At 36.6% G+C, this 13,170-nt stretch overlaps 1 protein-coding gene across 3 annotated transcripts in view; it reads right to left on the minus strand.

Annotated features, from left to right (window-relative positions):
* The window catches only part of FBXL17 (F-box and leucine rich repeat protein 17), a 476,470-nt gene that overhangs the window by 428,513 nt on the left and 34,787 nt on the right, over positions 1 to 13,170 (minus strand). For all 3 annotated transcript variants that reach the window (XM_028532156.2, XM_036020633.1, XM_036020634.1), the window contains exon 4: positions 7,443 to 7,574. In XM_028532156.2, the coding sequence (XP_028387957.1) occupies positions 7,443 to 7,574 (132 nt within the window). The remainder of the gene's footprint in view (positions 1 to 7,442; positions 7,575 to 13,170) is intronic.

Raw genomic sequence — 13,170 nt, forward strand, 5'->3', positions numbered from 1 at the left:
GATTTATAGGAATTCCTGATTCCTCTTTTATCTCTCACACCAGTAACTATTTTTTTAATTGACACTTCCATAGCATGTAAGCCTAGACCAAAATCTCTTCTCTTTAGCAATGTAACTTTTTTTTAATTCCTCAACACCTCTCATATGTGCCTGGCACACAGTAGGTATTCAAATGTTAACCAAATTGAATGAACATTTGCAACAGTGGTGAGGAACAGGGTAGAAAGTTACCAGTTCAGCCCTGGCCAGTGTAGCTCAGTTGGCTGAGTGTCATCCTGCAAAACAAAAGGTCACGGGATCAATCCCTCGTCAGGGCACATACTTGGGTTGCAGACTCTGTGCTCTGCCCTCATCAGGGCACTTGCAGAAGGCAAAAGGCAACCCATTGATGTTTCTCCCTCACATCAATGTTTCTCTCCCTCCCTTCTCCTCTCTTAAAATAAAAGCTTTTTTAAAAAAGAAAATTATCTAATTCATTAATCCATTAAAATTTGTTAAATGTGCTAGACAAAAATGAAATGTTAATAACATCTGAATCAAAATTTCACAAAAATATAAAATAGTATAATTTTGCAAAGGAAAATTGTTACATAAAGAGTGAAATTATGTTAAAGTTAATTATGTTCATATCTGTACATGATTAAGATCAACATTAAAAACTATCTTGAAGACTGCTTTCTTATTTGATAATTTAACTAATTTTCCCAGAAAAGATTCTAATATATCTCCATTGGTACTTACAACTTGCCCTGAAATCAGTTATCATCCTAGGAAAAAGATCTTTTGCTCGTGCTAATAGTTAAATTCTTTTAAAAAAAACAGATGAAACAGAGCTTCTTTGTTTATTTTTTTAGATACAGAGGAAGGGAGGAAGAGAGGGAGAGAAACATCAATGTGTGGTTGCCTCTCACAAGCCCCCTACTGGGGACCTAGCCCACAACCCAGGTATGTCCTGATTTGGGAATCAAACCAGCAACCCTTAGGCTTGCAGGTAGGTGGTCAATCCACTGAGCCACACCAGCCAAGGCTAACTTCCTCCTTTGATGTCTCACACGACCCATCTGGGTGTTAAAGGGAAATAATGTCTTTTGGAAATTACTGCTCGGTTCAAAGACATGTGGATTTTTCTCATCTGTAATGTATCCATGCCATGAAAGGAGCTTGGAGACAAAGGTTTGGGAATCTAACACATCTGGGTTAGAATCTTAACTTTGACACAGATTTGTTGTTACTTAACCTCGCTAGGCCTCAATATACTCATCTGCACAATGGAATAAAAATAAGCTTCCAATGTATATGGAAGTTTGAGGATTAATTATGTAAAATTCCATAGTGCCTGGTGCATTGTAAATACTCAATAAAAGATAAGTAGTATTAAATATGTTTAAAAATCAGTAAGTGACAGCAAAACCCTGAAATAGTACAACAATAAAATACAACAATAAAATGAAGTTCAGTATATTTAGGTCCCCTTCTTTAGAATGCCACATTCATGCATCACTGTTTACTGAAAACTACCACTCTGTGGGCAGGTAAATGCCTCATCCATTAAGAGGGGGAAAGGCAATGAAGGCAAATATCTACCCTGGGAGATTTTGGAGGCTGAAGTGAAAATGGACTCTCTCACAAATGTACATTATTTATGTCAGAGATTACAAGTAAACTCTCTTCACAAGGACTTCTTAAGAAATAAACTAACAGGAGTGCAGTGGGAGAACTGAGGGGAGTGAGGGTCAAATCCTTTAATATGTGAACTCTAAGTGGAAAGGTAAATGAATGAAGAAACATAAGCCTTCTTATGGTGCTGAATTAACTACGGCTACTTAAGTTCAAATGCAAATGTTTACCTTAGCTGATGATGACATGACCACCAATCTACTTCCTTGGCTGTTACAACAGCCTCAAATCACAGCAAGCAGCAAGAAGAAATTAAACTGTAGGCAGCTAATACGTGAAACGAGAATATAGCAGGCAATATTACACACTGACGCAGCCCAATTCAAATTAGTAGACTTCAGAAATAAACTCTGGTAGGAAGTGGAAGAAAAGTGACCTTTATTGAAGATCCCCTATGTATGAAAAACGTTTGGTGCTTTACCTCTTAATCTCATTTAGTCTGATGCTCGTAAGAGCGTGTCTGAAGTGGTTTTATGTCCTTTCTGCAAATGAGGAAATGAATGCACAAAATTTAAGATAACCTCAATCATATGAATAAGAAACTACAAGAGCAAGGCATGAACTGAGTTCAGTTCAATCCAAACATACTGCTTGCCTCTATCACCCTCTCAATGCTTCCAGCCTGGAAGAAAGCCTGGAGGTGACTTTAGATCCTGCAGTATCTGTGTAAGCCTCCAAGAGATAATAAAATGAAAAACAATGTTACAAATAATGTTACAGCAGCAGCCAAAGGGCTCCAGGAGATGTCACAGAATTATAACACTAGTAAAATAACAATACGCCAAGGGGTTGAAATAAAATTAAAGGTCACAATTAACTTTCAGGAAATCAAGTTTTAATCAAGAAACATTTATCATTTCCCTAAAACATTCTAAATTGTATTCATAACACATTACCACTTTCTTGATAATTCAGAAAGTCTATACTAGTTCACAACACAATGCTATAAAGTAGAAGGTATTTTTTAAAAAAATAAATACAACACATACAGATCTAATATCAAAGTGATAACCATAGGACTCACCATGGAAGCTATTTTCATAATTCGTAAAATTTTAGTACAGTACTTTATACCATCAGATTGGATAACAAATGATAGATAATCTATCTGGCCCCCATCATTTTTACAACTGAAAAAATAGCTGCCCAAAGAGTTCCCCTGTCCACAGAGCAGAAAAACAGAATCTAAAACAAAGAAAGTAAAGAAGCAGAGAGGATATACTTAACGGGGTTTCTAGATCATCAATAACCACACACACAAACTAAATATGCCTTTAAAACAACTTTGGAGCAAGTACTGCTTAGTAGTGATGCGAAAGTTACCATTAAGAGCAGGGAAACAGTGTATACAATATACCAGACCCTCACTATAGCTGTATTCCTCACATCTACTTCTAGACTCTATACAAGAGTTTCATGGTGAATGCAAAATACATCCATGTAGGTAAGTGGCATCTATCTAACTCAAAAATGACTCAAACAGAAATTCATTTCCTTTTGGAAAGATTTTTCTTTAAAGATTTTACATGTAAATCCTAATTCTTTGCCTCACCATAATTAATTTGTCTTAAAATGTCAAGTCACTGTCCTCAACTTCCACCTGAATAAAAGTTTTCCTTCTGGTAAACACAGGAATCCTTCCCCTATTCTAAAGTTCATCTTACCTAAATTAGTTCCACAATAAGGATGTCTGAATATCTTGCTTTGTGTAAAACAGTAAGTTCATCTTTTAACATTCCAGCTGCAACTAATACTTTAAATTATTTTAATAAAAATTTTTTCCATTGGGCTGGTATGGCTCAGTGGGTTGGGTATCATCCCAGAAACAGAAAGGTCAGGACACAGGCCTGGGTTGTGGGCCAGAGAGGTCCCTGGTTGGGGGAGCAAGAAGCAACTGGTGGGTGTTTCTCTCACACATTGACATTTCTCTCCTCCTCTTCCTCCCTCCCTCCCTTCCCCCTCTCTAAAAATAAATAAATAAAAACTTAAAAAAAAATTCTACCATGAAAACCACCTAAAGAACAAAAATTTTAAATAAGCCATAATATCTGTAAAAACTGTGTACAAGCGTTGTTATCTTTTTAGTTATATCAAGGACAAAAAAAAAAAGAAATCTATCACTGAAATATACAAAGACAATGCTGCCACCTAAAGGCCAAGATATAACATGGAAAAAAGTGTACTTGGTCAATTACTGCCAATGTATAAAAACAACCAATTTGATATTTTAAAGTCATCAAAGTTCATATTTAAATAAAAATCCTATGCTATGATGCTACATAGCATAGATGCTACATGAAGCTCTAAAACTCTTGAGAAAATTCACTTTAATAAGAGAATTAGCAAATAATTTAGCTAATAATGTCTACACAAGTCAATGTTGGTATCCTTTCCTACATAGTATTCTCTCAAGTATGTCTAATAGTTGTTAATTTAAAATACTTTTCCTATTTAATGATATTTATATTTCCTGTTTGTAATTACATATAAAATATAAATAGCTGCATAGATATTACTTGTCTTTAACCAGACCACAATTACTTTTACTTGCCCTATTTAAAATATTCATTGTTAAATGACTAGTAACAACACTTCTCATAGTTAAAACAACCCAAATACTTAAAATTATAGTCTTCCAAGTAATTCAAGTAGTTTTCCTTACTTCATAAATTCCAAAAATACAAAGCAAAATTCCTATGGGAAGTTAGTTATCAACAATGCAATTGTCCAAAAGAAAAGAGTTCAAAGTATGCTACGTTTTCTTTTCTAAGAACCTTAAATTGAAAAAAAAAACTTTATTTAACTGAACTTTCTTTAATATCTGAAAGTTGCTTTAAATTTCCAATGAAAGCAAATATTTACTGAATAGCCCTATATACAAAACTGCTTCCCTTGGTATTTAAGTATATAACAACATTTTAATGGACCACAATATTAGGAAAAAGCTAATGTGAATATAACTAGAACCTTCACAACAGCATGCAGTTAAAAATATATATACATTTAATTCCTTTGGGAAACCACTAACTGAAATTTGTTTTTAAAGATATTATTTATTTTTAGAGAAAGAGGAAGAAAGAGAGGGAGAGAAACATCGAGTGGGGACCTGGCGCACAACCCAGGCCTTTGCCCTGACAGGGAATCGTGCCTGAGACCCTTCAGTCACAGGATGACACCGAACCCACTGAGCCATACCTGTCAGAGCCAATGACTAAAATTTTTAATGTGTCAAAAAAAGTTACTCTGTGTTCACTCAACAAATATTCCTATTATGTAATAAATACAAAAAATTTAAGTTGGGTTTACCATCCTTTAATTTATCTTCAGGGTAGTGGAAATCAACAAATACTAACTAAATACAGTCATAATCTCATAAAAACTACTAGTTTTTTAAAAAAAAATTTTAAATCCTCACCTGAGAATGTTTTATTGATTTGAGAGAGAGAGAGAGAATCAAGCCCAATTCCCAGGTATGTGCCCTGACAGGGAAAAGAACCCGCAACCTTTGGGTGTACAGGTCAACACTCCAACAAACCCAGCCACCCAGCCAGGGCTTTTAGTAGTCTCTTATGAGTCAGAGTTTATACTAGACAGTTTAAAAACATTATGTCACTTAGTCATTAGCCACAATGTGCAAAAAGACAAGTATTAACCTCATTTACAAATGGGGCTCAGAGGACTTAAGTAACTTTCCCAGAGTCACAAAGCAAGTAAGCGAAAACCAGGATTCAAAATTCAGTCCCCCTTACTAATAAGATCTTATTCCCTCTACAAAATCATACTGCCTCAGGAGTGGTTAATTACTTTGTACTAAATGTAGTAAAGAGAAAAATAAAATATTTTTACTATATAATTTCAGAGACAAGAATAATTCTATGTGGTAATAAAAGCATTCACTTTTAATTCATAGTGTTTCAATTTTTCTAACTGGAATATTGTATGTATGTATGTATGCATGCATGTATTTAAGACAGAGGGGAAGGGAGGGAGGAAGAAAAACATCAATGTGTGCTTGTCTCTCAGGTGCCCCTGACGAGGGACCTGGCCTACAACCCAGGCATGTTGCATCTGATTGGGAATCGAACCAGTAACCCTTTGGTTCACAAGCAGGTGCTCAATCCACTGAGCCACACCAGCCAGGGCTGGAATATTTTTAAAATAACATTATCTCATTTGAATTGCTGATGGTTCTAGAAACCTTTCAAAACTTACATTAATATATGAGATGTATTTATCAAATTTTCTAAACTAACTCTAGGAAGCAACAAAAAGATCTCTTTATTTTGGGGATACAATAAAAGCAAGTCTTCTTTGTCCCTGACCAGCATGGCTCAGTTAGTTGACTATTGCCCAGCAAAGTGAAAGGTCTGTAGTTCAATTCCCGGTCAAGGCACATGCCTGGGTTGTTGGTCTAGTCCCCAGTTGGGATGTGTGTGAGAGGCAACAGATCAATGTTTCTCTCCCTTACTCTCTCTCTGAAAGTAAACAAAATCTTTAAAAAAACACAAGTCTTTGTAAATATGCTATACATTCAAGACAACCTTGACTATTTTTAATTTTTTTAATCCTCAACCAAGAACAGGTTCAATGATTTTAGAAATAGTGGAAGGGAAGCAGAGAAATATCAAAGCAAGAGAGAAACATCTATCAGTTGCCTTTTATAGGGACCTGCAATCTAGGCACATGCCATAACCAGAAATCCCACTAGTGACTTTTCAGTTAATGGGACTGCACTCCAACCAACAGAGCCACACTGGCCATGGCGACCTTGCCTATTGTAAAGTACACCTTTTTTCAGCATTGAAAACTCTATTAGTGCCTCCCTAGTAACAACTTTTTCTATTAACTTGTACAATGTGTCCACCAAATCAAAATTAAATGAATTTTGACTATTATTCAGCCCTAAAAAAGAAATGAAGCTCTGACACAAGCTACGACAAGGATGAACAATGAAAACATTATGCTAAGTGAAAAAAGCCAGACACAGAAAACCATATACTGTGTAATTCCATCTACATGAAATGTCTAGAACAAGCAAATCCAGAAAAAATAGAAAATAGATTGCTAACTGCCAGGGTCTGAAGGAAGGGTAAATAATAGGGAATGATGGCTAATGAACACAGAGTTTCTTTTCACGGTAATGAACATATTCTAGAATTAGTAAAGATGATTGCACGATTTTTTGAATATACTAAAATAATTGAATTTACACTTTAAAAGAGTTGTATGATATGTAAATTATATCCCAATAAAATAAAATTAAATGGTTTTAAGTATATCACATATAAAATATTAAGTGTGAATAAGTTACACGTGTGTGCCTAAAATATAAAACCTATGTAGCTACCAAGATTATCTACCACAATTTATGGAATCACCATTTTTCACCATACTTAGTGAAAAGCTCTGTTTCACAAGTATACATCTTCCTGAATATTAAAAATCCTAACTATCTAGTAATATAATCTCTAGGGGAATCAGGAAGGACTACAACCACATATTTATTATGTTTTACAACTAAAATTTAATTTTTTCCAATATATCTGAATTAGCTGACTGTCATGCAAGTGCCACATACAAGCACCTATACAATTAGAGCATTAATTTGTAAAATCATTGTGTGGAATGAATTCTTGCTTTTACATAGCATTTGCCTCTAAACCACCAAAAAAAATACTAAGCAGAAGAAAATTGATATGGTAAATTACAAGAAATTTAAAAGTTAGAAACAAAACAAAAAACAGAAGGATGATATAAGTACTTACTAATTTGTTTTCCTGCATGTATATTCTTTGTAATTTCAGACAGCCCTTAGCTATGACGATCATGCCTTCATCTGAGATCTTGTAACACTGGCCAAAATGAATATCTTTCAGTTCTCTGCATTTTGAGCCCAGCTGTGAACAAAAAGATTTGGTTAAATGCTTAGAAAGTTTAAAAGGTAACATATATTTTTTTAAGCTTCATTGCATGTTTTTTTACAGTTTTTTTAACATATTTTATTGATTATGCTATTACAGTTGTCCCATTTCCCCCATTCTCTCCCCTCTCCTCTGTACCCCCCTCCCACCCACATTTCCCCCCTTTAGTTCATGTCCATGTGTCATACTTATGAGTTCTTTAGCTTCTACATTTCCCGTACTATTCTTGCCCTCCCCCTATCTATTTTCAACCTACATTCTATGCTACTTATTCTCTATACCTTTTCCCCCTCTCTCCTCCTCCCACCCCTCTGCTGCTAACCCTCCATGTGCCCTCCAGGTCTGTGGTTCTGTTCCTGTTCTAATTGTTTACTTAGTTTCTTTTGGTTTTGCTTTAAGTGTGGTTGTTAATATTTGTGAGTTTGCTGTCCTTTTACTATACATGTCTTTTCTTTATCTTCTTTTCTTAGATAAGTCCCTTTAGCATTTCATAAAATAAGGGCTTGGTGATGATGAACTCCTTTAACTTGACCTTATCTGAGAAGCACTTTTTCTGCCCTTCCATTCTAAATGAGAGCTTTGCTGGATAGAGCAATCTGGGATGTAGGTCCTTGTCTTTCATGACTTGGAATATTTCTTTCCAGCCCCTTCTTGCCTGTAAGGTCTCTTTGGAGAAATCAGCTGACAGTCTGATGGGAACTCCTTTGTAGGTGACTGTCCCCTTATCTCTTGCTGCGTCTAGGATTCTCTCCTTCGTTTTTACCTTGGCTAATGTAATTATGATGTGCCTTGGTGTGTTTCTTCTTGGGTCCAACTTCTTTGGGGCTCTCTGAGCTTCTTGGATTTCTTGGAAGGCTGTTCCCTTTGCCAGATTGGTGAAGTTCTCCTTTATTATTTGTTCAAATACGTGCTCAATCTGTTGCTTTTTCCCCTCCCGATTCTGGTACCCCTATAATTCGGATATTGGAACGTTTAAAGGTGTCTTGGATGCTCTTAATCTTTTCCTCAATTTTTTGAATTCTTATTTCATCCTGCTTTCCTGTTTGGTTGATTCTATCTTCCTTCTGGTCCACTGTATTGTTTTGAGACTCATATTCCTTCCTTTCACTATTGGCTCTCCTCCGCGTGTCTTCCTGCATCTGTTTTATGGTAATCTGCATTCTTTCATCTAAATTTCGTCCAAAATCAACCAGTTCCGTGAGCTTTCTGATCACCAGTGTTTTGAACTGCGCATCTGATAGATTGGCTAATTCTTGGTGGCTCAAAAGGATGAGTCCTGGGGGACTGATCTGCTCTGTTGAAAACATGGTTTTTTTTTTTTCCCCCTGTCTCTCCTTTTTTTTTTCTGGTCTGGTTGCTCTTGTTACGTTGGGGGGCGGAGCCTTAGGTGCTCACCTGGGCTGGGCAGCCCAGTCGCTAGATTGTGATGTTATATGTGGGGGCGGGGCGGGAGGGGGAGCCGGGCGGGAGAAAACAATGGCGGTAGTTCCATTCCCCTGGACTCAGACCCTTGTCTGGGCTTCTGGGTTCGAGTTCTGCCCTGGTCCACAATTGCTACCCCTCTGGGTCTGCCAGCTGCAGCTTGCGTACTCAGGGATCACTGCTGCCTTCTTACGCGCTGGATGGCTTTTGCGCCGATTTCGCGCCAAACCTTCCCCCAACCTCCGCGCGCCGCGGACTCGAGCCAGCCCCACGCCCGCCGGGCTTGTCTTCTCCTACCAGTCCGGATGAATGCGTCTACTTCAACTTCTTGGCTGCCTGACTTCCATTCAGATAAATCCTCTGCCGGATCTGGGTGTTATTCTGATAGTAAATTATTGTTGTAAATTATTGGTTTTCTAATCTTGGTTGTACGAGGAGGTACAGTGCATCCACCTATTCCTCCATCTTGCCGGAAGTCAAAGGTAACATATATTTTTTTAAGATTTTATTTATTTATTTTTAGACAGAGGGAAGGAGAGGGAGAGAGGGAGGGAGAGAAACATCAATGTGTGGTTGCCTCTCGTGTGCCCCCTACTGGGGACCTAGCCCACAACCCAGGCATGTGCCCTAGACTGGGAATCACACCAACAACCATTTGGTTCGCAGGCCAGAGCTCAATCTACTGAGCCACATCAGCCAGGGCTTTACACAAGTTTTTATAGTATAATCCAGTTTTACAAACAAATTGTGCATATTTAAATATGCATATAGAAAAGAAATGAAAATATACAAGGTGTAATTGTGGTTAATCTAATTAGTATGTTAATGTGTGGTAGTGTTTTTGTTTTTTATCTATCCATCTCATATTTTTTTAAATAAATATTACTTTTATTATATCCTAAGAACCCTGAAACACCAATCCAAAAGAACCTATGTACCCCAGTGTTCATAGCAGCACAATTTACAATAGCCAACTGCTGGAAGCAACCTAAGTGCCCATCAGTAAATGAAAACTATAGTATATGGTACATGGTATATAGGATCAAAAACTATGGTATATTTACACACAGTGGAATACTATGCAGCAGAGAGAAAGAAGGAGCTCCTACCCTTTGCAACACCATGGATGGAATTGGAGAGCATTATGCTAAGTGAAATAAGCAAGGCAGTGAGGGACAAATACCACATGATCTCACCTTTAACTAGAACATAATCAACAATAGAAAAAAGCAAACAAAATATAACCAGAGACATTGAAATTAATAATAATCTAACATTAGCCAGGGGAAGGGGATAATGGGGGAAGGGTTTTCAGGAACTACTATAGAGGACACTTGGACAAAACCAAGGGGAAGAGTGGAAGCAAGGGAGGGAGGGAGATTTGGCTGGGGTTGTGGGTAGTGTTGGGGGGGAGAAATGCAGACAACTGTAACTGAACAACAAAATAATTTTTAAAATAAATAAGTAAATAAATATTACTTTTATAATAAAACATTTTAAATTCTGTTTCAAGTACTGATCTTATCAGAAAGGTAAGTGATTTCAGTTATTTTTCTAGGGGTGGTGATATATATAAACTATATATTTTAATATAGGCTACACTATAACCAACTATATATTCCACTAGATATAGAAACTCCATGAAGATAAAAGTTTGTTGTGTTAACTAATGTATCCCTGATGCCAGTCCAGTGTCGTACACTTAACTGATACTCAGTAAATATTGGCTGAATGAATGAAGGTTGATCAGGTTACACACCCTAGAAACTACTTTGAAAAATGTGGACAAATATAGGAGACCATGATTATGGTCTCATAATGTTCAGTTAATTCAGAAGTTCTAAATTGGGTCCGTGGGTAGAATTCAGAGTGAATGAGAAAAAAAGTACACTTTTATTTTCATACTATCCTCTAAATCAACTTTAGCCTGTCACCTATTTATGTAAGGGGAAAAAAAACAGTATTAGCAGTACACGGGACTTGGTAAACAACAGAAATCAAAGACAATTTCATATAATATTACTGCTGTTGCACAAACAATGAAATACCATTTTTATTCATCAGTATCCATCATGTTCCTTAGATCCACTACCAGGTCTTATAATGCATTAAAAGGCGCATGTACTTCTAGAGCAAACGTACAATGACACATTACTTAAACCTGAGAAAGCTGGATCCAAAGCCAATTATGGGGGAGGCACAGAAACAACCTGATAATCCCTACAGAACTGCCAATAGACTCACAAATGTCTGGCCATGAGGGTGAGGTTGGTGCTAAAAACACAGGATTCTTGAAAGTCTGCTTTAGGGTTATTAAGTATTCAGATCACCTCCCATTACTGCACAGCCCGACCTTGACACTCTTCTACCATAGTAAAAGCCTGCAGTTCACTGGGGAGGGAAAAACACTGGGTCTTCGGACTAGGATACACCATTCATACCTGAGAGCAAAAGCACATTGCTGAAGAGGTGGGCATAATGTGAAAGCTTATACAGTGAATAGGGAAGATTCAAAACATTAATTCTATAAAATGTTCCAGGATCAAAGACTACAGACATCCAGACTGAAAGGGCTGACTCATGCATTCAGCACAAGGACAAAAAATAGACCCTTGGCAAGGCAAACCATCATAAAATTTCAGAATTATGAGTATAAAAAAACTTCTACAGACTTTCAGAAAGCAATACATTTCATACAAAGAATAAAGATTTTTTTAAAAGGCATCAAACTTATTAACAACACTGAAAGAAAACAATAGGTCAATGCTATCAAATTCTACAGGAAAATTATTTCACACTTAGGTTCTATACTCAGTATTCAGACTATGAATTAAATGTGAGGGTAAAAAGGAGACATTTCAGACATGTAACTTCTTAAAGATTTACCTCCCAGATATTCTTTATCAAGAAACTTTTAGAGTCTGTGCTGAACAAAACATGACAATGTATCAAGAGAAAGATGACATGACATCTGAATATGTCTAATAAAACAGGAAGATGAGGAATGTCTTAAGGATAATGGTGAAGGCTGAGATACTAAATGACCACTAATGTAAGAGTCTTTATATACAAGAAGTCTATCATGAAGCCTTCAGACTATGCCAGGAAATTATGCTTTAAAAGATAAATTTTGATGAAGCATCTACATAGAGATATACTAATACAACTGAGGAAAAGCTTTTCACTCCTTAGTGTTAAACCTACAAAAATTAACAGGCTTTTTCCAATCTGCTATCTGTGGTGGAATCACCACAAGATGCAGATTTTCGTGAAAATCCTTACAAGGAAGACCATCCCTCTTGAGGTTGAACCCTCAGATACAATATAAAATGTAAGGACCAAGATCCAGGGGTAAGGAAGGAATTCCTCCTGATCAGCAGAGGCTGATCTTTGCTGACAAGCAACTGGCAGATAGACGTAGTTTGTCCAACTACAACATTCAAAAGGCATTCCCTCTTCATCTTGTACTAAAACGTCATGGTGGTGCTAAAGATAAGGAAGAAGTCTCACACCACTCTGAAAGGAATAAGTATACAAAAAAGAAGGTTAAACTGGCTGTTCTGAAATACTACAAGTGGATAATGGCAAAATCAGCTGCCTTCATTGGAGCGCCTTCAGATGGAATGTGGTGCTGAAATTCGTATACCAGCCACTGTGACAAACATTATCGCGGCAAAAGCTGGTCTGACCTATTGCTTCAAAAACAAAATGAAAAGACAAGTCATTGTATTTGGGTTAACAAAAGACAAGGACAAAAAAAATTAAAATAAACTGAAGGGGAGGAAAGACACTTGATAATTTCAATAAAACAAAATTCTATAGAGAAAAAGATAGGTACACAATTGTAAAATGTAAACACTGAATACTTATTTAACCAAAATTATAATAGAATTATGTTGGGAAGATGAGAGGAAAGGAAACAGGGAACGAGGATAAGTGAGCTAAATGCTCAATTTCCGTAGCAAGGAATCAGTACAGATGTTCTACAATGAATAAATGAAGAAAATATAAACATGGAAGGAAAATGCTTCTCTCCTACTACTTCCTTCTTCTGGAGGAAGATAGATTAATCTAATCCTGGTCTTTTCACTGGTTAGTTTGTGCTTAATAAACTGTACTGTTCAGCTAATTTCTACTCTTCTTCATCTTG

The sequence above is a fragment of the Phyllostomus discolor genome, chromosome 3, assembly GCF_004126475.2.
Source record: "Phyllostomus discolor isolate MPI-MPIP mPhyDis1 chromosome 3, mPhyDis1.pri.v3, whole genome shotgun sequence".
Taxonomy (NCBI): domain Eukaryota; kingdom Metazoa; phylum Chordata; class Mammalia; order Chiroptera; family Phyllostomidae; genus Phyllostomus; species Phyllostomus discolor.